The sequence below is a fragment of the Curcuma longa genome, chromosome 21 (genome assembly GCF_044706935.1).
Source record: "Curcuma longa cultivar G26 ecotype Majalengka, Jawa Barat chromosome 21, ITB_CL_G26_1.1, whole genome shotgun sequence".
NCBI classification, from domain to species: domain Eukaryota; kingdom Viridiplantae; phylum Streptophyta; class Magnoliopsida; order Zingiberales; family Zingiberaceae; genus Curcuma; species Curcuma longa.
The window spans coordinates 11,653,025-11,679,047 of NC_133881.1; the positions used below are offsets into that span (position 1 = coordinate 11,653,025).

The 26,023-nt window shown below is 39.4% G+C and overlaps 4 protein-coding genes across 4 annotated transcripts; 2 read left to right on the forward strand and 2 right to left on the reverse strand.

Annotated features, from left to right (window-relative positions):
* Positions 1-149: 149 nt before the first annotated feature.
* Positions 150-5,835, forward strand: LOC141815235 (zinc finger protein ZOP1). Its single transcript, XM_074703145.1, has 4 exons — positions 150-540; positions 4,599-4,799; positions 4,901-5,024; positions 5,334-5,835. The coding sequence occupies exons 1-4, from the start codon at positions 532-534 to the stop codon at positions 5,579-5,581; spliced, it is 582 nt and encodes a 193-aa protein (XP_074559246.1). The 5' UTR covers positions 150-531; the 3' UTR covers positions 5,582-5,835.
* A 5,817-nt stretch (positions 5,836-11,652) lies between these two features.
* Positions 11,653-13,073, reverse strand: LOC141814876 (uncharacterized). The gene has a single exon (XM_074702831.1). The coding sequence runs from the start codon at positions 12,892-12,894 to the stop codon at positions 11,788-11,790; it is 1,107 nt and encodes a 368-aa protein (XP_074558932.1). The 5' UTR covers positions 12,895-13,073; the 3' UTR covers positions 11,653-11,787.
* A 4,754-nt stretch (positions 13,074-17,827) lies between these two features.
* Positions 17,828-20,999, forward strand: LOC141815515 (heat stress transcription factor B-1-like). Its single transcript, XM_074703458.1, has 2 exons — positions 17,828-18,110; positions 20,306-20,999. Exons 1-2 carry the CDS (start codon positions 17,895-17,897, stop codon positions 20,891-20,893), a joined length of 804 nt encoding a protein of 267 aa, XP_074559559.1. The 5' UTR covers positions 17,828-17,894; the 3' UTR covers positions 20,894-20,999.
* Positions 21,000-22,912: 1,913 nt separating this feature from the next.
* LOC141815590 (triacylglycerol lipase OBL1-like) lies at positions 22,913-24,713 on the reverse strand. Its single transcript, XM_074703544.1, has 4 exons — positions 24,404-24,713; positions 24,121-24,314; positions 23,969-24,002; positions 22,913-23,883 (listed from the first exon to the last, which is right to left on the reverse strand). The coding sequence occupies exons 1-4, from the start codon at positions 24,711-24,713 to the stop codon at positions 23,003-23,005; spliced, it is 1,419 nt and encodes a 472-aa protein (XP_074559645.1). The 3' UTR covers positions 22,913-23,002.
* Between the last annotated feature and the right edge of the window lie 1,310 nt (positions 24,714-26,023).

Below are 26,023 nucleotides of genomic sequence, written 5' to 3' on the forward strand. Positions count from 1 at the left end.
ACAGTTAAGCATTTAAAATTTCTTTCGCTCAGTCTGGCCCATGTTACACAGGGTCAAATGACAAGAAATTGGAAATGTGAAGGGTTTTTTAGAAAATCATAAATTATTAAGGTGATCTTTTATCTCTGGGAATTTTCCTCGGCGTCCTCTCCTCTCCTCTCCCACGTTTCAAAACCCTTGATCCGAGAATCATCTTTCAGATCACAAGGCGAGATTGGAGTGGAGGAACGCGCGTGCCCCAATCGACCGGAAGGATACGAAATGGCAACAACGGCGGCGGATTCGGCACGATAAGAGCGATCTGGAACCACCAAGGCCTGTAGCATCCCCGAGAAACAATATCTTAGCCTTCTCCGGTTGTCGATTAGATCCTGCTCGTGGAGGACGGAGGCGATCCCACTCCGAGTCCGCCACGCGCTTGTTCATTGTAAACCTCGATCGGAGGCTTTGGTTTCCTTTTCTCAAAAGTTCTGAAGTCTTCAAGGTTCTCTTTTTTTCACTGCGGCAAAAACAATCCCGATTGCTTCCAGCATGACAGAGGTATTTCCCATTCGTCAAATTAGGGTTTAGTATTGTTATTGTCATTTTTTTTGTTTTATATGTTGACTATAAAAGGATTTCGGATGATCCCCCGCCCCCTACCTATGTTCCCTCTCCTCAGGCCAGGCATTGCCTTAACCCTCTCCCTCTCTCGCTTCTTCACTGTGCAGCAGCTGTGCTCATAAAAACCTTATCTTGTTTCTTCTCTATAAATTTCGCCGCTCCAACATCAATATCGGTTTCCCTCCCTCTTTCCGCTCCAAACCTCACAGAAACACAATCTCCCTCTGTTTTTCTTTCTTTAATGAAGCCTTCACTCCAACGCTCTTATCGAAACTCTCTCCTGCTTTGTTTCTCAACACACTCGGTGACATAAAACCTCCTTGTTTGACATCGTCCTCCCTCTCCTTCCCCATTGTTGCCCTCTCAGTCCCTCCATTGATTCTGGACCGGTTGCCAAATTTTCCGGTGACAATTCATTGCTTGTGTAACTACTTGACTGTGGAGCTGATTCCCGCATTAGGGAAACTCCAAAGAGGTCACGGCAGGATCATATGTTGCCTCAAATCCATCCTTGAAGGGCACGAGAGAGATCCATTTCTTGTCTCCCATTTGTTGATTAATTTTTTTAACAGACTTCAGGTTATTCATTGATTTGGCATTTAATATCCATTTTTTTGCATTATCCATTTTTTGTGACTTAACAAATTTCTAGCATGTATGTTATCTTTTACAATCATGGATCTGAAACGAGAAATGTCACAACACCAAAGAAATTTACCTTCCACAGGCATGCAAATCGCTAAGTAAGGGCCACAGCAAATGTTGTCAAAACAAGTGGCAGATAATTTGTTGGAATGGATGGAAAATGCTCGATGACTCATCGTTCAGACATTTTCTAATGGAACTGATGCTTAAATTGGACACATCCACATGATATTTGACCAAGAATTGGAATCAGAAGGAGCATTTGTCAGATTGGGGACAAATTAATCGAGTTTCAGATCAAGGATGTCTAATTAAACTAAGATTGCAATGCTATGGATTCATTGTGTGATCCACAAAGAAGGAAAAGACTTGTATATTCCATAGTATCTATTTTCCAGTGAGTAATTGACTACTGGTCTTTGAAAGACATAATAAAACTGGTGTCAAAGTAATAATGGTGATGACACCGCATTGGTGATCTTGGTAACCGTATATGTATATCTTCCACACTATTCTGTTTCCTCTGAAGAACTATACAGTTTGGAGCCTCCAGTTAGGTACGTAGAGTGTATAGCAATCGATAGCTTTCTATTATTAGAATTGCCTAGTGCATCCACTAGACCTACACTCCCTAACCCTCCTAAAAATGAATTGGTAAACCTGAAAATGAAGTCATAAAATAATTCATACATATATATTTCATATGATTTAATAAAGATATTAAATATTTGTGATGTTTTTTTAAATATATAAAATTTATATATGATTAAATCTAGGGGAAAAATCATTAAGGGGCTTCCTTTTATTATCATCAAAGAAAGGAGATCTCTATTTCTTCCTAGCCTATGTTACTTGGACTTGAATGAATATCCAACACGTATGGGGATCTAGGTGTCTCACATGACTATTTCCAAAAGTATTTACCTATGACCAATAAAAAATTGAATTTCCACTTGGAGTCTTGGTTTCTAAGTGTCTTTATCTCACACAAGTACAAAGGGTAAATAAAAGAGTTTAACTATCAAAGTATCATACTACCTTTACTACCCCTATTCATTTAAAAAAATTCTGTTTCAAAAAGTCCATGATCATCTTCTCCAACTTTGTCAATCTTCTCCTCACGACTTAGTAGTGGGGGAAGGATCTTTAGGAGAGAGCATGGATTTGATGGTAGACGAGATTACCTTGAGGCAGAGAGGGTCGGATGACCAAAAGGCCCATGAGGACTTCAACGTCTCTAGGTGGTGAGGAAGAGGTTGAGGAGACTTGATGACAAGGGAGAAGATGACCTTACACAAAGGCGATGATAATTTAGGTTTATTTGAATTGGTCCAAATCAATTTAGGAAGGGCATATTGCTAGGTAACAACAAATAGGGGCCCCTTTGATTATTTTTGAAAAAAGGGGTGTCCCTTTATAATTTTGAAAAGGGGTGTTCTTTGATGGCAATGATAAATAGAAGCCCTTAAATCTATTCAAACATATATATATAATAAAATATAAAAATATAAAAAAATATAATATTGTGAGTGAGAAATACAAGTGGAGAAATGCCACCTCTAGGCCAAGAACCAGCTTCTATCCTGTTATAGTGTTGTATCAGTTAATGGTTTTATAGCCAGTATTTGTTTTTATAACCAGTATTTCTGATTTTTATTCTATCTGGTTTTTCCATCAGCCTGAACTGGATTGACTTTTAATCTCAGTTTAACTATTGAATTGGCTGTCCTGTCTAGTATTGAAAACACTGGTCACTGTGAATTGAGAGTTTACTATTGTTGACTGAGGAAGAACATAACAGTCTCTCAATTAAGAGTGAATCCACCACTGGTGTGAATATATTTGTCCTATTCATTATCCAAAATTTCTATTGGAAAATGATATGGCAACTGCAGTAGGGAAGACTAATTGGTTAAGTTGGAGATGCATAGGCAAATTGGTTAAGTTAAAATACAATACAACTTATAATGTAATATCTTACTGTCTCATTTGCCTACTTCATATGAAACACTGAAGGCAGTAATAATGTTATCCTATTTTGATTATTTATTATATATAACCAATATTACTTCATTGTTTATGCAACTTATTTTCTGATACATAGGTAATCTTGATGGTTGTCATTAAGGAAGTAAATTTATTTTCCTGAAAAAATATTATTCGTGGGTAACTATGAAGAAGACCAATTTAGAGAAAATGTCACAGTTAAGCTTCAAGAAATGATTAGGCCAATTGAATATGAGTGAACAACATGGCTAGTTCTTAGTGTCCTTTCTGCATTCTCAATATTTCTTCCACCAGATAACTCTTAAACCACCAATACTAGATTGTAGAAGTATCTAAGTGTCTCACCTTTTATTTTCTAGACGTTTTCATGTGGTCAATGGGAATGTATGCTCACTCAGCATTTCTAGTTAGAGTGCAAGGTGCCCAACATGAGGTGTGGGTAGTTAGATCAAGAGTTCAGTAACTCATTCTACAACTATGGGGAAGGAAGCATCACCTTGAAATTGTTGAAGTGCTGCTAGTAGTTGTGTAGCCATTTCTTGACAATCTTGTAGAAATCTTTAAGTTCCTATCTGGATTCAGGGTACCACTATATATATTTTTTTCCTTAAAGTCCCATTGTTAAAGCAGCAAGGACTCTTCTCCTCTATGGGAGAAAAATGTTGTGCTATGATTTGTGCATCAAGCATCAGTCTGATGATGAGCCAAAAAGAGATCTGCTGGCTTATGTACAGTGAGGGTGATAACCTTTCCAACAAGCCCATAGAGCATGGATGATTAGCAAAGGGATGTTTTAGGACTGGTATGGGTAGCTTTGGTTATGGATTAAAAAAAGGGTAGTTCAGTGCATGAAGCTCCCGCCAATGCAAGGTCCCAGGGAAGGGTCGGATCACATTGGGTCTATTGTACACAACCTTACTTTGCATTTTACAAGAGACTATATTTGGAACTCAAACCTGTGACCTCAAGGTCATATTGTAGCAATTTTACCATCGTGTTAAAGCTCTCCTTTAACTTTGGGTATGGAAAAATAAAAAATTAAAAAAGAATTAAAAAAACGTTATTGGTACGTCTAGACAGCAACCTTGTTCTGACTAAAAGCAATGCAAATTTGCTGAAATTTCCTCACCACCTAGATATCAAAAATGCTACTAAAGGATTTAGTTCTAGTTGTACTGCAGGCACATAACATCATGGAATGTGATAATGCTAACAGTTCAATCACTATTGTTAACCTGATAATATCATCATTGAGCCTATTGAGCCTGGTCCCTCGGACCACTTCTTTGTTATTTGTACCATCTCTAAAGAACAAATTTATGTTCTTTTGATCTACTTTACAGTACTGGGTCAGCCAAGGAAACAAATGGTGCGACTTCTGCAAGATATACATCTCCAACAATCCTTTGAGCATAAGAACCCACGAGCTTGGTCAGCGTCACAAGGACAATGTCTCAAAGAGGCTTGCTACCATGAGAAAGGAGAGTGCTGCAAAGGAGAAGCAACAAAAAGAAGCTGCACGAGCTCTCAAGGCAATTGAAGCAGTATGTTCTCTGTGAACTATAAGCACTGTTACCAAGTTTATTTTGTCATGCTAAGTATAACACTTGATTCAGTTGATCTGTCCCCTCAACCTGCCTTGCAGAAAGCTAAACAAAGTTATCAGAAGGATTTGGCTTCTTTTGAAAGAATTAACGACCCTTCCGCTGAATTGGAACCGAACAAGAAAAGTACAGATGATGCTCAAAGTTCGTCTGCAACTAAAAGTGGTAACTTCTTAACCTTTTTTCCTTACTATTATGTGAACTTGGACTAACATCCAGTATGTCATCACTTTGGGATGACATATTTGCATACTATTGTGTCTTTAGTTAAAATGTCACTCTTTGCGCAGTCATGGTAATAGTCAATTTCATCCACATCTGACTCTGGTGGGTATCATAGGATCGACAAAACCTGTTTACTAACATCTAATTAGTTTTTGACCATCGTCATGTTAACTCTGTCAATGATCTACCATACAATATGAAAGTATATGTTTGAAACACCTAATATTGTTGATTATATACATTGTGCAGGAGATGGGGTTGCTTCCAGTTCCAAAGGTGGTGCTGCCCCTGGGCGGGTTGTTTCAACACCTCTGAACCCCACAAGAGCAGTTAAAGGTGCACCATCTTCAATCGCTGTTAACAAAAGGAAGAGGGATGATGGAAAAACAAAGGTGATATCCAAGGAGGAAACAGAGGCTCTGAAAGCAAGGGAAGCAGCCAGGAAAAGAATGGAAGAGAGGGAGAAGCCATTCATGGGCCTTTACAAGTCATATTAATTTGCCTGGGTGAAATCAAATGTGTCAGTTTTTCAGTATTTTGTACTGAACTGGATTCAATCTTAGGCTTGGCATGAAAGTAATATCTGTGAATCCAATAGATTTTTCACCAAACGGATATCGGTGTAGATTATTTCTGTTTCAGCATGTTGCTTCGTCCATTAGTTCAGGTGTGATGTATTAATTAGATCATTATGTAACTTAAAGAACACTTGTTTTTTAATTTTAACCTACTTATTTATAATACATTTTAAGTTAGAGTTGCAATATTAAACATGAATTATAAAATCTAAAAATAACATGATTTAATTTGAATATATAGATGATATTGATAATTTTTATGTTTTATACTTAATTTTTTTAAGTGCAATTAATATCATATGTATATAAAAAATTGAAAAATATATCTATTTTTTATATTGTTGTATATATATATATATATATTATATTATTTTAATTATTTTTTTATCCTATGTGTCAAGCTGTGGGTAGCTGAAGAAACAATTGTTGTGACTAATAGGTACGGTCTTTTTGGAGGAGGGGAGGGAATGGGATGGAATGTTGAATTAAGAAGGAGAAAGACAAATAAGGGTAAGTTTCAACTTGCTCATGAATCTATATAATCTTTTTATACTCCAATTTGAAAAGTAAAGAAAAAAATGTAAAAATATTTTATTTTAATTTTAATTTTGTTTTAAAATATTAAATTTTAAATTAATTCATCTATTTAGATATTTCATTATTGCATCGTTGCTTCTCATACAATGTGCGTCATTATCATGTAGTATTCAATCCATTCACACTCCACGACATCAACATCAATCTTCACCACATATTTTTCTAAAGATAAAATTTAAGAAAATATAGATAGTAATTTTAATCTTCTTATTCTCCTATAAGAATAGAGACGAAGATTTATACAAAGAACATGCGTTACGGACCTTATGTAATATTGACAGGATTTTTTAAAAAAAATTTTACATCTATAAATTTAATGAGTTATATATAATTTTTTTATATTTAAATTTATTTTTTAAAAAGGAAAAATATTTTTATAATTTTATATATTTAATATTTATTTCTTTTTCTTTTATATATTTAATATAGCACATATTATATTAATAAATTTTTTCTTCCTTCTAAATAAAAAATAGTAAATACTTTAATTCTTTTTCCTTTTTTATTATATTCTTTCCTCTTACTCCGTTAATAAACCTTTTCCTCGGTTAATAAACTTTCTATCACCCATCAAAACAGAGCATTAATTGCTTTTGTTTCTGTCAAATGCTGGCCCCCTTTTCAATTTTATATTGGTCGTAATCCAATCGTTTTGCAGAATATCGCCGCCATGTGCGGCCTTCAACCTCGATTTATTGATTAATGTTGTTACGATCCACGGCACTGATAGCGCTGCTGTGTGTGGAAGATGAGCCCGCAGTCTACACTGGTGTTCACATTGTAGCAACCCTTCTTCTTCAAACTTGCCTCTAGCTTGTTGCTGTCCCATCCCTTCTGTTCTTTAATACAGTGCCAACCACCACATGCGTGAAGAAGCTAGCTAGCTCGTCCAACCAAACAAATGGAAATGGGCCCGACCAGACCGACTTGGTGATCTAAATTCATATTAATTCCTCTCAGCTGTTGGATCAAGTTTGATCATATATAATTTTTAAGTTGAAGTACACCCACCAATTCCCACCACCATTAATCTACCATCTAGCGATCCACATACAAATTATTAGAAAATTGAAAGGATAAATTTTTAATACCTTACAATTGCAATGTAAACGTTCTTCAATAAATTCACATGTAAAAGAATAGGGGAAACCAATTCACTATCAATTTAACATATTAACATTAACGTTGATTAATAATTCTTTTGTGGTCGCTTTCGGCAGCCGTCAGCCGAGCTCCTCCTCTATTTAAATCATGAAGTTGCATGCCTCTCGCCGCTGAATTATAAACTGCATGCACGCCGTCAATGGCTTTCTTTGACTAAGTTACGAAAGCTACTGGAAAAAGCTTGAAGCCGTACACAAACAAGCAACCCCTTTCCGTTAATCCACTGCGATCACTGTGCGAACAGGGGCAGATGGAGTTGTTTGGAAAAAGCAGTGCAGTGCAGTGCAGACGGCGAGACGGTACGCGGAAAAGGACTGACAGCGGAACCACTGCCACTGATGTCGAGTACTGGCTCGAGTCAAGAAAAGCTCACTGAGACATGATCAGCGTGTAGCATCCACACAATGGCCATCATCTATCTGCATCAGTCATTCTTTTTCTATACAAAAGATAGAATTCGTCATCGAAACGATCTTATACAATCAGCATTACAATCATCTGTGAAGAAATAAATCGAAAAATTACAATTGATCACGACGAAAGAGAATATTGCTCGACTTTGTCGAAATTCAAACCCTTGTCATTCTTACCATCGACTTCGGTTGCGAGGAACTATACTAGAATAGAACTGTCAGATGGATCTACTCATATGGGATGGGTTGGGACGGTTCGTGATAGAATGGGTCGGCTCATAGATCTTATCATAATTTAAAATTGACGATTCAACGATTTAGAATCATCAATTTGATAATTTTTGATAAGTCGATCCTTAATTTTAACTATCTAAGATGGTTATGGTTCACGATTCAAAATTATAAATTCATGATTTAGTTCACGATTCGTCACAGTTCAAAATTATTGTTATTTAAAAATTATATATTTAAAATTATACATATATATATATATATATAATTTGCACTTATTTATAGTTATCTACGTATCCTTTTAGAGTATAAAGAGATCAAAATCCACATGGATTATGAAAAACTGAACACTTGATATAAAGAAAGAAAGTCCAAATGGATTAAGGTTGATATGATACTTTGTGATCAAAAACTCAATGGAAAATTAGCAAAAAGAAAATCCAAATGAATCAAAGTTGACCAAATATTTAATGATCAGAAGTCTCATAGGAAATTGATAAGAGAAAAACCTAAATGAGTCATGAATGACTGGACACTTGACATAAGTGAACAAGTCTTAATAGGTCAAAATTGATTGAATGCTAGGCAACAAAGAAGTCTTGGTAAGTTGAGGTAAACCGGATACTAAGTAACGAAAGTCTCATTAAATCAAGGTTGATCGGATATTAGACAATGAAAAGTCTCAACAGGTTAAAGGTGATCATATGTTGAGCAAAGAAAGTCTTGAGGTCAACCTGATACCAAGAAAGACGTGAATTCAGCTTTGAAAAGGTTGAAATCAATCGATTGACAAACCCTAAATCCAAAATTTCAGATTTGTTGCTTGAGCAATCAATTGATACAATCGATTAGCGCAATCGATTGGAGATAACTTATTTAGCAGCAAATAGAATTCTTTGGAATTGATTGGTGAAATTGATTGATATAAAACAATCAATTGGTAAAGCAAAATTAATCGTTCTACAGGTTTAAACAGTCAAATCTGACATGACAATTGATTGGTAAGTAAGGTTAATCGATTGGTAAATGAAAATCAACCCAAACTGCAATCGTATTAGTAAGGTTTTGTTTGGAAGAGAAGTCGTCAATTCTTGGAGATTTGAGAATGAAATACTGATGCATTCCCAGGTTAACAAGAGGCAATTTCAAATAATAAAAAAGTGCTCAAAGCAAGATGCATGTAAAGTAGTTTACTTTGATTGTATTTGTATTTGCATTTATTTTCTTGTTGCATTTGTTGTAAGAACAAGAGTGTAAGAGGTTTCTCTACCTCCGAAGGTATTTGAAAAAGAGAAATTCATAGTGAAGGGAGATCGCTAGGAGTAGAGTCTTGGATTAATCACCTCAAGGAGATGAATACCAAATAAAATTAAGGTATTGTGCATGTGACGTCGATTTTGATTCAAGTTTCCGCTACATATTCAAATGACGTACATAAGATTAAGACGAGAAGCGATCGAAACTATTCATTCCTCTAACTCGTCGTGTCCTAATAAATCTTTAGCTCGTCTTTCAACCTTCTAACTCGACTTCTTGAGTTGCTCTACACTTTAGCCTCCTGACCTCTTGACTCAACCTCTTAGTTTAGCCTCCCGACCTCTTGATTCAATCTCTTGAATTGCAAGGGAGTTTAGCTTCTCGATCACCTGACTCAATCTCCTAAGTTCATCTTGATGTCGGTGCATAAATGACGTGGCTCTTTCTCTAAGGTAAAAGTCAAGGGTCAAAGGGGAGTCAAGAATGAGGCTGATTTGGCAAGGCTAGTCAAATGGGCTGGTCAACATTTGTCTTTTATGGATTCAACAAACCACACATGTTCCAAGACAGCCTTTATAAAGTTGTCATAGAAGATGCTCTTTTCCCTGCACATAATGCCAAAAGGAGGCAAAAAGAAAGGAGATATGTCAGATTTGATCTCCTTGTGTGCCTACATAAGGAAGAGCTCTAGCAAAGAGGCAGGAGGAGGATCTTCTTCCTCTCGCTGAAGGGTCTTCTTCTCCTCCAGGGGGCCCCTTCTTCTTCTTCCAATGGAGGGCTGCTGGGAAACTGCTTCTTCCCCTTCTTCCAAGAGGGGACACCTCTTCTTCTAGACAGGTTATGCATTTTAGGTGGGGACCTCTTCTTCGGAAAGGAAGCTCTTCTTCTTCTCCCTCTTGAGGGGCTGGTTCGATTTTCTAAACTCTTCTTCTTCTTTTCCATTTTCATTTTCCCTCCGTCGGAATACTGACTTGAGCGTCGGAGTGGCCCGCCGGAACTTCCCGGCACCCCTCTCACCCCCTGTTTAAGTGCATTTCAGGTCCTCATCACCCTGTCCCTCCAACTCCACTAGGAATCGGCACCCGTCGGATCGTTCGTTGACTGGTGGCTTGACCATCGTCGTTTTTTGGCCGGAACACATCTTTTGCTCAATAGCTAAGTACCTTGACTTGGCTCTCTTGAGTTATCTAACTTAACTATCTCCTAATCTCCCTGATTCGATTGCTCTATCCCTCGATTCAAGGGCGGAGCCACCTTGAAAGGTACCCGGGCTATAGCCCAGGGGCCCAATACCATTAGAGAAGAATTTTTTTTTGGATTTATGGGTAAAGAAAAGAAAAACTTGAAGAAATAAAAAGCATAGCCCTGGTAGTTTGGAATCAGCCCGGGTAAATTATCCGGGCTGGCTCCGCCATTGCCTCGAGTCACCCTTTTGCTTCATAAGATGTCTAGCAGCATGACCTCCTCAGTCAACCTTCAACTCAACCGTCAAGTACTCTGACTAAGTCAACTATCTCAAGCTCCCCGACCTAGCTCGGTCCCCTAATTAAGCACCTAAACCTATCTGAGTGCCTTGAATGACATGACTCCTTGAGCTCTCCATTTAAACTCATATTCTTAGGCAAATCAGATAAGTCTCTGGTAGAACTAAGTATTTCATTTATAATTTTATATTTGTCCCATCCAACTGATTCTTTAAAGAAGTGTTAGAAGAACTTAACTATCCAATAAGCACAGATCAAGTCAGTTAATTTATTGACAACATAATTTGAGCTGGAGGTCGAAGACATGTATAATTAAGGTTCTTTTCTTTGAGTTGTCAGTATTGATCATTACTAATAACTTTATCGTTTGTAATGATCATTACTAATAACTTTCCTTTTGATATTTTGTCATCATCAAATTTAATCCATCAGCGGCCTAACATGATCTTAGTTCGGCAACCTACTTTTTTTTAGGTTGGTTTATCATTTTGAATAATGGGGCCATGTGGCAAAATTCACAAAGATGCCATAAATTTAAGACTTTAATTTGAGATAATGATATTTTCATTAATGTTATTGAAGATAATTTTTTTTTCTTTTTGTTTTTTAATCCACACAAAGTATTGTTTTCGCTTGATTGAGTTAATGCTCGTATGTCTGCGTCCATAGAACATGCATAATTGTGTGTGAGTCATGCTCACATTCAATTAAGTTGGTCCAAATAAATAAATATCCTAATTTTCTCTTTAATAAAAAATAGAATTTATCATCTCAACAATTTCACATAATTGATGATGATAAAAGAGGACATTACATTCTTTTTATTTCATCATCATCTACTCAATTATGTTCCGAAAATTTATATATCATAATTTTCAATTTGGGTTTTAACAAATTAATTAATGAATGACAATGCGCGCGTAAACAGAGAGATACATGATCATCACTGCCTTCCACCACCGCCGCCGACCGCCGGTAATCACTGCTGGACGAATGAGTGGCCGCCGAATGCCTTGGTAATACTGAGCAAGGCCGGGTTGAAGCGCAGGCAGCCGAAAAGGCTCTGCCGGTAGGGCAACGCCGTCTTCTTCCTTTGATCCTCCGCCGCCGCCCTGTTCGCCGCGTAGTGCATCTCGTGCGAGAACGCGCCCGCCCTCCTCATCGACCCTCCTGTCGACGACCGGGAGCTCGAATTCTTCGAATCCAGTTTCGCAGAGAACTCGACTTTGTTGCTCGGCGCCGACGGCGACAGAGTGTACTTGCTCAGCGGGTCCTTGCTCCGGTTCCCGGTGGCGCGACCCTCGGACGCGCTGCGGAACAGGAGCAAGTCCTTCAACCGCCACTTCTTGCTCCCGTTGCGGTTCTTCAGGGGAACCTCCGCCGGAGCGGTGGAGGCAGGGGAGTCGGGAATCGTCGTCTTAAAGGAGATGCCCCCTTCTACTCTGAGGGGAGATAGCGATCTCGATCCCTTCCGGTTTCTTGAGAAAGATAAAGAAGGGAGGGAATCGGCCGGTGCCTTCTCCTTCTCCCTCCCTCGCCCTCTGGTGGCGTCCACCATCGCAGCCGCGAAGGGGTCGCGCTCTTCCTGCGCCACCACTCTGCCTCGGTGGCGGGGCGACCATGGCGACCATAATCCCCTCGACGAGGCCGGGGAGGAGACCCTGCTACTCCCGAGCTTGAGCGGCCGGATCTTCCCTTCCTCGAATAGCTCGTCGGCGGCGGTGAGCGCAGGCAGGCCGTCTTTGTCAAGGTGGCCGCTGAAGTCGAAGGAGAATTCGTAGGCCCCGTCGGAGGCGAGCTCTCCATCCTCCTCCTCCTCTTTGGCCGTGCCGAGCTTCTCCTCCCAGCGGAAGGGGATGCCGGAGGAAGCGAGCGGAGGAGGTGAATTGGCGGAGGCGATGGCGTCGAAGTGTGCATAAAGCACGGAGGCGCGGGTGGGGCTGGCGGGAGTACTGGTGTAGTGGCGGAACAGGTCGAAGGGGTTGCCGCCGGAGGCGTGGTGCTTGGGGCTCGACGGCGCGCTCACGTATGGGGTGCTGCACGCGCTGTCGAAATGGATATCCGGCGCCGGCACCGCCACCTCCATCTCTGCTCTCTTCACCCTCGCCGCCGTTATGTTTCGTGCAGTCTCCTCCGTGCCCAGTGCTCTTAAATGGAGATGTTATCGACGAACAGATGGGGAAGAAGGTGAGAGGAAGGGAGGCAACAGGGTGGTCGCGCCGTACTGTTAGGCCAAAGAGGAAACGACACGAAATCTACAAGTGGATTTTTTGGTTGGTAGCTAAATTCTGAGCCGCCTTTTTGCTACTCTTCTGCGCCTTTTAATTTATTTATTTCTATTATTTGATCTGAATGTGATCTTAGCGTTCATAATATAATTAATAATGATACCATTTTCAACAATTGGAGGCAATTAGGGTTGGCGGATGGAGTCGATCGGGTTTAATTGTCGCGGTAGGAGTAGAATCGTCAAAGTGCACGTGGAGCCTTAAAGAATTCAAGTTTGGCTTCATGTAGCCACATGGAGAATGAGGTCCGATATATTATAGGAGGAGTTGTTAAGATGATAAGAATGTAATATCAATTTTAAATCACCGGTTATTAACGACGACATGATTGAATTGTTCACACTTTATGGAAACGAAAAATACATTAACAAAAATTTGAAGAATATTAAACCAAAAAAAAAAAAAATCGTGTCTAATATGATCACATGCATGGAAAATATAAATGAACAAAGTTGCCGTCAAAATCTACATATCTTGTAATTATTGAATCATTGCATTTGCTAAATTATGTGGTAATTGAGGAAAGTTCAAGTGGGCCTGAGCTAAAAGCCCATTGTGATTGAGGTAGACTCAGCCGAAAAGAATCGAGTTATTTTGATTCTCTTCTCTTTCTTCTGCAGAAGAAAACTAGCTAGCTTAACTTACTTATTGGCATCAATGGAAATAAATATTAATAGAAAATATTTGTAACCAAAATAGCAAAGAATGATGCGGGAAGGCTAGTGGACCGGCAAACATGGTTGACAACCTTGGGCAATGATACTGTTGGATTTCAGTTTGAGTAATTTAAAATTTTTATATTTTACTAAATATGTAACGGAAGTATAATAAATATTTTATTGTTAATTACGTATCACAATCATACAAAGATACACAGGCATACAAACATAATCATAGATAAGACATAAATAAATTTATACCTTTAAGATAACACGAAGCGAAAAGGGTATCAACTAGCAACCTTGAGTAAGGTTGCCTCTACTCGTATCCACATTGAGATTTCCTCAAAACGACTTTCTTAAATCACGTGTCGTATCTCTGCTTCGATATTAGTGGAAGGAGAAAGACAAGCGACCCGAGAGAGGACCTACGGACCGATTCTGTATTCGACGGCTCGAAGCAACCACGCGATATGAATCGAATTGAACGGAAGCAACCCCACCACCATTCGAAGGTCGTATAGTTTGTTGTCAAGAAGGGATAGCGAATTTATATTGTATGGTTGTTCCAGCAATAATAATTGTCCAAAAACAATTGTCAAAATGAAAGGAAAAAAGCGATACCTTTTAGTAGAGAAGAAATCATTGCTTTTCTTCATATTTCTTGCTTCCACCGTTGGTTGTAGCTTCCTTTGGCTTCGGGATGACTGACCCTTGAGAGGATACTGATCTTAGGGAGATCAATGGCCGATGGTGAGCCTTGGAAAGAGGTCCTTTGCCCGACAGCAATAAGCACCCACCAAGAAGTGGGTGGCGGCAACACATAAGGGAAGCTTGCGTTAGGTGACAACAAAGAGGAGGAAGAGGGTTTAGGTGGTTGATTTAAAACCTAACAATTAGATTTTTAATCTATGTTAATAACTCTTTATAAGAATTGAATTTATAGATGTTTAACGGGTTTGGTTTGCTAACCAAAAATTCCCATTCATTAACCCAAACTCTAAATAGTTAACCTCAAGTTTGGTTCATAACCAAATTGAATTAGTTCAAAATCAAACCACTTTTAATTTAAACTAAACCAATTTGGTTTATAATTAAACCAAAAGATATACTCACCTTGTCTTCAAAAGATGTAGGTCATCTACGCTTTCTTTCCGGCAAAATATTTTTCATATATGCTTCGTCCAATCCAACCAAATCCAATCTCTCTTAATCTGAGAATCTAATTCTCAAACTCATTTTATGTCTCATGAAGAAACTCGTAGTACATGTGACCTTATAAGTTTTCGATTTATGCTGACCATCTATAATTAATCATTAATTACAGATCGATCATGAGTGATACTTAGTAGTACATTATGATTCTCAATTAATCAAAAAAATCATAATTGAGATACTTAGTAGTATATCATGATTCCCAATTAATCAAAAAAATCATAATTGATTCCAGAACCACTTTTGAACCCTTCAACAGCTATATTTGTTCGTGCGTCTATTTCTTTTAGGCATCTTATACCCGCTTAGTTCAGGACATAATATGTGTCCATCTCCACTAGGCTGACTATGCTACATCTAGTCCAAAATGTAGTTCCTTGTTTTGCAGATTCAAGTTACTCAAAATATCTGTCCAAGAGGACCATCCTCTTGACGCGTTTCTGCTTTGGTCAAAAACTTATAAGTAACAATCATGACAAGTAGTCATAGGGTATACGTTTTCTAATTAAAGGAGTGGTGAATCCTCTGTTGGCTACTCAATCACTTTCGGACACTTCGACTTATTCCCAATCATCCTGAATCCACATCTCCGTAGAGACACTTGCTTAAGATGTCGAAGTATAAGTCTCCATGACTAAGATAACTTGAATACCTTAAGTCGAAGAAAACTTACACTCGAGCTACAATGAGATTTTCAGAGAACCACATGAAGTCTCATGGCAAGTCACTTCCGATGAACTAGTTACCCTTAACCAACATCTATATGTTAACTCTCAACATTCTAATGTTTCCAGCTAGTTAGGATCGATTGTTTGATAAAACCAAAGAGTTTAACATATGCTAGTCTCACAGAATTGATGATGTTCAATTTCATCAATTCACCGACGTCTAGGAAATATTTCAATACGTACATACTTGCACATGTAGAGATATCTACTAATTGTGATCTAATCATAATTTCTCTTATGCTATGCACTGTATTGTGGATTTTAGTAATTGAATTTAAAATCAAATCAAATACATAGAAAATGTATACTCAAATAATAATTTTATTTATTCAATAAATAATACATTATCTAAAATGATTGTCTTAAAATATCTCTCAAATATAACAGCCACAAGATCATTCGATAGAGTGGAGGCATTAGAGGATGTCAATATTAGTGATGCTGCCGAAGAAGATGCCTTGTGCACTTTCGTAGGGTCGGGTTGCCTTTGGTGGCATTCAATAAGTTGTTCAACACAATGATACGTGTGGTCTAGTTCAAGTGAAAGGTCGACTAGCTTAGTTGAGTTGGCATATCCAATTCAATTAGGACGGTTGCCTAGTCCAATTTGAACCGACAACTTAAATGTCTCAACCACCGACCTAGTGGACTATTTTTCAACCCAAGCAAGCCAAGTAGGAAGCTTAATTTGTCCTTGTTGCAATTAAGGTAGGATAGTCGACTCGAGTGGCTAGCGGCCAACTTGTTTGTGTCCCTTGATCTTGCCCGACCTGAAATCTGGGACATGAATTGAATCAGATTGCTGCTTGCAAAACAGTCAACGTTTTGGCTGATTCATTGTCGAAGATTATGAAATCTGGAGATGGGAATTGAGGCATTGTGGCATATTTTCCATGAAATATATATGCTTATCACACGGTCTAGCTAGCTAGTGTGTATGCAGCAGAACCACTTATGTTTATTGAGAAGAAATAATTTTTGGCATGTACAGTTGGTTGGTGATGAGATAGGACTGAAGTTAACACTTCAGACTTTGAAAAATGATCAGAGAAATAAATATGAAATTCAGGTGCACAGTTGAAGTCCTCAAACATTTGGAAAAATGTCCACCTTGAGAGAACACCAGTATCTTAATGGAAATTAAGAATATTCAACAAATTTTTCATGCTAAATTTCTTAATTATGGACTTCCAGTCCAGTGCAGAGTTACTTAACAGATAAGGACCTTGGAGTGTTTTTCTTCCACATTCAGATTCAACGCTAGCTGTCACATAAAGGACACAAGAAACTTAGCTCAATATATATGAAGAAAAAGTTTGGTGAATCAAGTAGATAGAAATTTAGGGTGCTTAATTTTGATTTAATTTTAAATACAAAGTCAAAACTTGATATCTTTAGGGTAGAAATTAGATGAAGGAGGTTTTCAATGAGTTTTTCCATGAAGGCATGTCATTTTTCAAAGCACAAATCAATTGATTGAATCACAGAGTGATAGTACCTCTATTATAAATTGAATAAAAATATTTCTATATATCTATAAATATATATTTTTTAAAAATCACTTTAAAATCAATTTTTGAGAATTTTCATGAGCATTTTCAACCTTGTGTATCTCAGAGACACAGGGACTGTGTCTGTATATTGCGAATTAAACAGGAAAGCAGTAAAGTAACAAATGGGCAACCATCCATTATTCTTTAAATTATTATGTTTAGAAAATCAAGAAAAATATATATATGAAATGGCCATTGCCAGACAAATATAATTTGTGTTAACTTTTGATTTACGGCAAGATGAAGAATCTTCCTGTATATATATAATACACCACAATGGAATTCAGGCACCCAATTTCAAAGCCACTTTTATTTCCCTTGCTGTGAAAATTCCAGGTAATGATAAAAATTGCCTCGCCGTATGTTATAGCTCTTCTTCTACGTACCGTCCATCTTTGAATTCTCTTCAACGAGCAACCAAAAGGTTACGGCGATGCCAGCGAAACGGCAGCAACCCAACACTCGGGGCGTGGGGCGTGTGGAGAAGCTTCTGTTTGAATAACGACTTGATAATAAATTATCTATAATATGGGAGCCAAGGCCGAGAAGCCAATCCTCTCTCTCTCTCTTTCTCTGTTTTTAATGGTCTGTCCGTTTTTATCAAGTGATGATCCAATTGAATGATACTTTCGTGTAAGGATACATGACGAAGAAGGGGAGCGGCGGCGGAGGGCCGCCGCCGTTCTTGGTGAAGACGCACCGGTTGGTGGAGGACGAGGCGACGGACGAGGTGATATCGTGGGGGGCGAAGGGGGCGTCGTTCGTGGTGTGGAAGCCGGCGGAGTTCGCCAGCGAGTTGCTGCCGGTCCACTTCAAGCACAACAACTTCTCCAGCTTCGTCCGACAGCTCAACACATACGTGAGTTCTATATCTGCTTCCGTTCTCTCACCATACTTCTGATCAGCATTGATTTCTTGATTATATATATATATCTCGCGTACCGATCGATCGCGATCGATCACGCATTGGAGTTCTTGGGCCATCGTGTTAATTCCGATGGCTGATTAATTCGGTTCCTTCTTGGCGTGGAAAGATAAGATGATAGCTCGAGGTTGATCAGGTCACGTTGCGTTTCAAAGTCACAAATACAACGCAACAAAATTTCCACATTTCTTCCTGAATCCGTTTTCAAATGGAAACGTGGTGTTGGAAGAAAAGAGATTTCGATCGCTTTCGTCCCCAGGAAATTAAAGCCTATAAGTTTAGCTATCTCCTCAGCTAATTACGACCTTTTATGCTCCGCCAATCCCCTTCCCTTGATTGAAACCTGCAGGGGCCTGCTCCTTGACCATTCAGCGACTTCCGCCTACTCTATTGAATTTACGTGGAGGGTCGAGAATAAATTAAACACTTGTACATATCAGGAAATGAAAGCTTGCTCTATCAATTAAACTTGCAGTAGTTAATGATCAGATTTCAGGAGCGAAATGAAGACTGCATGCATCCATGTACCAAAAGTAGCTGCAGTTACACCTCCGTTGATTTATGATCAACCCAAATGAAGTTGGGTTAGATTCGAGTTCGGAACTATAGTGCATTTGATTGACAGAATTAACACGAATTATATGAAATAGAATTGCTATTGTTAGTAAATCATATATGATGCAGTCCCGGATGAACCTGATCAGGTCATCACCCTATCATGATCCTGTACGCTAGGCTGATGCCCTCCATAACAACAGATCCCATCAAGTCGTCCAATCTCCTCTACCCACACGACCATAGTGGTTTCAAGTGAGCGAACTCTCTCTTTGACCTCAACCTCTAATATTCTTGATGCAAAACTAATCCCAATTAGCTAGGTTGCCTACCTCGAAAGCGACATTAGGCTAATGACCAGACCACGTCAGGAGTATGGCCCAATGGTTGTCACCCTTAATACAACGTCTCATTCGTGTAGCTAGCCAATAGGGTGACGCTTTACTCGTGCACTCGTCCATGTGGCCTGCTTAGGGTTTGTGTGACAATTTATGTGGGCATTTTATCTCCAAGGCTATATAAACTTTTGCAAAAGTAAAGATATGATTTTCTTTTCTCATATAAAGGTTAATCTTCTTTGTCTTCTTTCTCTTTGAGCTCTTATGCTCTATCTCTCGTGCCTGTGAGACTTTCCTCTTAGCCAATCGTTGACTTGATTGTTGAAAGTGGTCACGTCGACAATGCCGATCCTCGCTTGATGTGCTTTGATTCACAAGATACAAACAACGAGCCCATCGAAGGACCTACCTCGACCACAATCCTGAAGAAGAAGGAGAAGAGAAACCTGAGCGGATGTAGAAGAGCGGCAGAAGGACACCATCAATATATAAGAAATAAAATAAGGGTGGCGGCTTAATTTTAGAAATGGAATAGGTACTTAGTTTGAATTAGCATCTTTGATTCATAAAATTATTAAATGATCAGTAATAATCTTATCGATGATAAAATATCTTTGGATGGAACACTTATTAGACTTGTCCAACTAACCAATCTACATAGTTTAATTCCCCAATTCAATAACTAGCTCACACAACCCATCTCACCTAAGTGACTCGATTAACTCTAGTTGTCTTATTGTAATCCAATTATCTGTTAGATCGCCACTAATAATCTGGTCAAGAGGACGTTCAGTGTAGGATAAAGATCTTGCACAGATCTTAAAGCACTTACATATATAAATGCTCGGTTTTTTTTAATATAATTTTCACGGTTTAATTTCAGTAGGTGCTTTTATTGAGTTTAATCGATGTCATTATTTAAATGGATTATATACCACATTTTTTGTGTATAATTTTATATTAAATTATATGTTTTTTATTTGACTTATAAATAACTTTAATTTTATAAAAACTAAAGTTCTTCAGTTAAAAGACTTCAAAGTTAAAGTCTGCAGATCATTAACCAACGTCAAAAACCAACTAAAATATGCTTTTCCAGAGGATCACTAGATTACATATCTATTGGTTTTGTTTTTCTTTTAAAAAAAAAAGTTTCAGTTGCCTTTTTTGGTTAAAGATAAGTTTCAGCTATTGTGCAAAGTAATGTGTTGAATTCCTAAATTTGATTGCTGCCAGGGCTTCCGGAAGGTGGTGCCGGATAAGTGGGAGTTCGCAAATGACAACTTCCGGAGAGGAGAGCAAGGACTCCTCGGCCACATCCACCGGCGGAAGGCTAAAGATCACAAAACCACTGCCCACCTTCCTCTTTCCTTGTCTTCCTCCGCCGAAGTCCACAGCTCCTCCTCTGCCTCCTCACATCCCCCACCTGATCATCCCGACCACCTTCTGGAGCTCACCAGCCAGAACGAGAAGCTAAGGAGCGACAACCAGGCGCTCAGCTGCGAGCTCGCCGAGGCCAAGCGCCAGTGCCGCCGGCTGCTGGGCTTCCTCTCCAGCTTCGTCGACTTGAGCCAGGTAGATTTCAGTGCTCTAATCCAGGGAAATACTACAGCAACAGAGGATCATAAGAACAAAAAAGCAGCAGGGAAAGAAGTGCTCAAGCTTTTCGGTACGTTCCTGGAGAGAGGAAGGTGTGAGGAGGGAGTTGATATTGGGCGTGATGAGATTGTTGTTGGCGAGCGGCCCACGAAGATGGGCTTTGGCTTGCCGTGGATGGGGGCGTCGAGCACGGTTCAGCATGGCGGCGGCAACATCTGCAAGTGAATCGAGTTGTGGCAGTCGCGGTGGTAATTATATATATGCATGTCAAGTGTCAATAGAGTTCCAGTAACATGAACATATTACAGATATTTATAGATCGACGACTTAATTCGAATGTTTTATTCCTATCGATCCGAGTAGATGTAGAAAGGCGATCAAGCATTTCTCTTCAATTTGGTGTTGAATCGCAGAATCTGAAACGTAAAAATAAAATGAATTTGAGTTAAGTGGTGTGAAGTACAACAAACCAGCGTTCTTGAATTGATACAAGTGATCTTCAAGATTTGAAGACCCAATATACTCTTTCCAAGCTACAGGGGTTGAAAATGATGCGGTAGTTCTTCAATAAGAACAGTCCGAGAAAAAAAAAATCCTATCCCAAGAGTTCTTTCTCTTAGCCAGTAAGGGTGTCTTGTCCTTAATGTTAAGATTTTTTTGAGATGTTTCCTTGGTGTTCCTGTCTGAGACTTGAGAGAGAGAGTGAGCTGTATTCAGGGTTGATTGAGTCTTCTAATAATCTGACGAAGAGAAGGAGCTGTCTAGGAGCCTTGTTGGTGGGGAGGACACAAGGGTTATCTACAAGACTCAATCAAAGGTTAGAATGAGCTCGAGGCAGGGCTCGACGGGACTACTCTGACTTTTAAATTAAGGTTACTTAAGGTATCAAAAGCGAGAAACAGAAAGAAGGAAAAGAAAGCTTAGTGGGGTATTGTTGAGAGAGTGTGTGAACCTTTCAATTCCGGAGCTTACTTTTTCTGAGATTTATATAGACACCATAAAAACATCTCCACATCAGACACATCGTTCTCCTTCATCATCCTCGTATGAGCCGGTGCCACCAAATCCGACAGTTGTTATTGATCTCTCCATTCATCGAACGCCATGTGTCTGGTTGATGATATCTAGGAGACCTAGTTTGGCAATCACATAACTGCTTTACCACCCATGTGATGCTAAGTGTTTGAAAAATATTTGCATTCGTTATTTGCATCATTTTGGGAGAGATAACTACATTGTTCGCTTCCTATGTGATTGAGTTGAAAGAGTCAAGTGACCGAACTAAGGGAGTCGAGTGATTGAGTTAAAGGAGTCGAGTGGCTAAACTAAGGGAATTGAGTGATCAAATTGAGGGAATCAAGTGGACTTCCACCTAAGCTTGATATTAGACTGGTTTGAGGGAATCAAATTGAGGACAACTGAGTTGGAATTCGGTTCGACCACTCTAACATTCAAGTCAGACTTAAGAGAGGTGGAGATCAAGGAGAAAATAAATAAAGTAGTAAACAAAATGAATTTTGTGTTTGAGTGTTGCAATCGATTATCTTTAAATAGAAAATGAAAGGATAACCTTAGTTTTCAAAGGGCACATCTCTTCCTTTCTTTGCCGAGAGATACCTCTCTTGATGGTCAACCCTTCAAACAACCACATTCGTTTGTGACTGACGCTTTGACAACTGCCAAGTTGAATCAAAGTTTTAATTTGCGATTGACCACATTTGAATAAGACTTGGAAGACAATGACTTGAGATCTTCTATCAGGAGCCGACTTGACTCAAAGTTGGTTTGACGGGACTTGAACTCTACTCGGCTTGATTCAAGTTCAATTTGATTTGATCCGAATTCATCTTGATTTTATTCGAGTTCAGTTTGATTTGATCCGAATTCATCTTGACTTTGTTTTATAGTACAATTCGACTGTTGACTTGATTATCCCATTTGAGGTTGACGTTCGTTGCCATATCAATGTTGAATCGTTAATCTGAATGTACAAATAAAATGATAAATCCTAGTTAGTCCCATTGACTATCTCTAGGGATGACCGGTCCGGTCCCACGGAAGTTTCCACCGGCCACCAGAGTAAATCGGGAAGTAAACGTACAAATAAAATGAATTTGAGTTAAGTGGTGTGAAGTGCATAATTATTAAACTCTTTAGTTTGCTTTTGTTAATACTTTGAGCGAGAATACTCTTGCTTTCTCATAAGGTGAAATTTTGGAACACTGGTAAATGCCTCCCCCTTCGCCTTTTAAAACACTGGTCCTAACTAACTATGGTTAGAAACCCTACAAACTCGCCGAACAAAATGCATGCATGGAGGCTAGTTTGCCTAAGCTAGTGATCTTGCTTGTCGCTTCCAAACCCAACAGCACGCAGAAGTGAGCTACTCCCCAACCTCGCGCAGTTGACGTAGTTACCAGGAAGGTGCGACGAAACTCCAGGCAAAAGTATCCCGCAGAGCCTTACAAATCGCAGCAGCCACCCTTCCTCGTACTCTGCCCCCTTCCAGCGCCCCATCAAGAAGCTCCGAACGAGCTCCCACACCGCGTTCATGTACCTGGGCAGCAACTCCCACAAGGAGAAGTAGTTCTTGTTCGGTTCCTCCTCCATCAATGCCCCTCTGTAGAGGCTGTCGAAGTAGAAGCACGTCCCAAAGTGCTTGAACAGGAGAGCGGAGTCATCGAAGGGCACTCTGGGGACAATGTCATTGGTGTAGACGTACCGGAAGTACTTCCCTTCCAAATGCCTACCCGCGAACTTCCCGAACGCCTCGTCGCCCACCCGCGGCTGCCCGAACGTGTACACCCCCTCCAGCCTCCGCAGCAGGCCTTCCTCGCCGTGGTGCGCCAGGACGGAGGGGAAGAGCACGGCGAGCGCGCCGCCCAGGCTGTGCCCGGTCACCACGAACTTGGCCTTCGCGTTGCGCTTCAAGAGTCGGCGCAGTTCGTCCCGGATGGCGTAGTAGGCGTACGGCTTACTCTGGCCCTCGATCTCTTTGGGCAGGGCGTGGAGGTTCCTCTGTAGCCCCAAGCCCTTGAGGAAGCCTTCGTGGACCTTGCCGGCGTTGGGGAGCTCGTACCACGACACGTTGAAGTCGGTGTACCAGTCCATGGCCTCGAAGGGATTGGTGCCGCGGAACGCCACCACGATGAGCTCGGGATCGGTGTCTCTGTCCGCGAACATGAACGCTTGCGTGCTGAATTGCCGTTGATAGTCTGCAAATTTATTTAATATTTTAAACAAGAACAATTTAATAATATTTGAGAATATACAGCAGCTTGCTTGGGATTAAGGAAGTACCGTTCCAGCAATCGTAGAATCCCAGAAATTCCATCTGTAAACAACAACAAGAACAACAACAAATTTAAATTTCACAACGTGCATCGCGCCATCGCCTTTATTATCTAATGACACGCAGAAGAACTAGGACAAAGGTCTGAAAATGGCCTTACATTCCAGTCGTCCGTAACTACGCTTTTAATGGATGACTCATTCTCATAAGCGAGTTTGGAAGCCATGGCAGACAGTGCTGCATGGTATTTAGCATCACCCGGCTTGATCCTCGAGTCCAGTTTATCTCTGGGGTCAAGAAACCATACAGCTGATCTATACTTTGAAGAATTTTTCTCAGGAAGGACCTTGTTACCTGGAGATTAAATTAAAATATACTTAGTCACTTATATTTCATTTTAATTACTTTTACTTTTCTTTTTAAAACAGGGTAATGATACTGACCTTTGATCAAATTAATCAAAAGCGAGGCAAAGCCATTGTAGTGAGCCACAAAGTTCAGCAGCAGCTCAACACGATCTCCGAGCCAAGAAAGTGGCTTTCTGAGATTGAGAAACATCATTTGCAGGAGGAGGGTGAAAAACAGGACCAATCTCCTTCGCCACCACCGCTCGGCGATCTCTACCCCCGCCGAGAAATCAAAGAATCGATTCTTGGAGAGATTAGGCGAGTAGAGGATGCGGAACAGATCGAGAATTCCCCCCTGATCTGGCCTCAAGGACATGTACTTGGGATGATCAAAATTGGAAGCCATGTTTGGAGAGAGGAGCTAGAGTCGATGGATTTGTGTGTGGAATGAACTTCTCCTATCTTTTGGCAAGCTCAATTTATAACCATGGGGCTCGGACCATCGCCGTGTGGGAAATTTCAATGAAAGCTACAAAGTCAGACCAAGTTTTGAGGACTTGTTACGCAGCAGCCATCGTTGCTCGATCAACCTTGAATCTTTCCTCTTTGGTTTAAAACGAGTTAATTGAATTGCAGGGTTAGAATTCGTCTAGGGACGGTGTACCAGTATTGTTCAATAAGGAAAAGTATACGACAATGACATTATATTTGAATGGAATTGTAGTACGTGAAGCCATCAAATTCTGTTACTATAACATCGACAGGAAAATAACGTTTGGAAAATGTGATCAGGATATAAACATGTGCTGGGAATCGATGTATATCTTCATATAGTCGAAATGACAAATAGAGATGATGATGTGTTAAGTTAGCCATCTGACAAAGAGAAAATTAAGGTACCGCGTGCAGTTGGTTTGACCAATGTGCAAGAGATGACTTGCAGTTAGAGAGGAGACATTCCGAGAGAAGATAGGGGGAAATGATACTTAGCATGAAAAATCTCAACATGAATGAAACATGACATTCACATTGACAGTGAATTCCATTGACATGCAGTGGGACCTACTACATGCAGTTGTAAATGTCATGCTCCATTCATGTTGAATTTTTCATGCTAAGTATCATTTTCCAGAAGATAGTTTCAATTTATAATTATACAGAAATATATGTATATAGCATTTTAAATTTTTAGTGCTTTATATAATATCAAAATTATAATTAATTAAAATATGAACATATAATATTTCAGAGTAAGTATTTTTTTTAAGAGCGGGACTATTGGTATACCATCTACTCCTTCATGAGCTTTGCTGTCCTCATTAATAAAATCTATCGATCCTTATCTCTGACCTTATTCCAACTCACCCCTTTTTAAATTACAACTAACCAACTTGTTTTTGTTTTTGTTAAATGAATCAATCGGTTGGACACTCAATCTCGCATTGACTCCCTGCTCCTCCAATGCTTAGGCCAACTAATGGGGTTTGCAATGTATAAAGTGAAAGGATTAAGTAGAATTAAGTTGGTGGACTTATACTTGAAATTAACACTACTGATAATTATCATTAAGGAATTAAACTCTAATTAAGTTATATAATGCTTCACTATAAGAAAACCCCCCAATAGTGATGAAATTAACGACGGAATTTAATTTCGCCATTAATTTAGTGATCGCATTTAATTTTGTCGTTAATTTAGTGATCAAAGTATTATTTC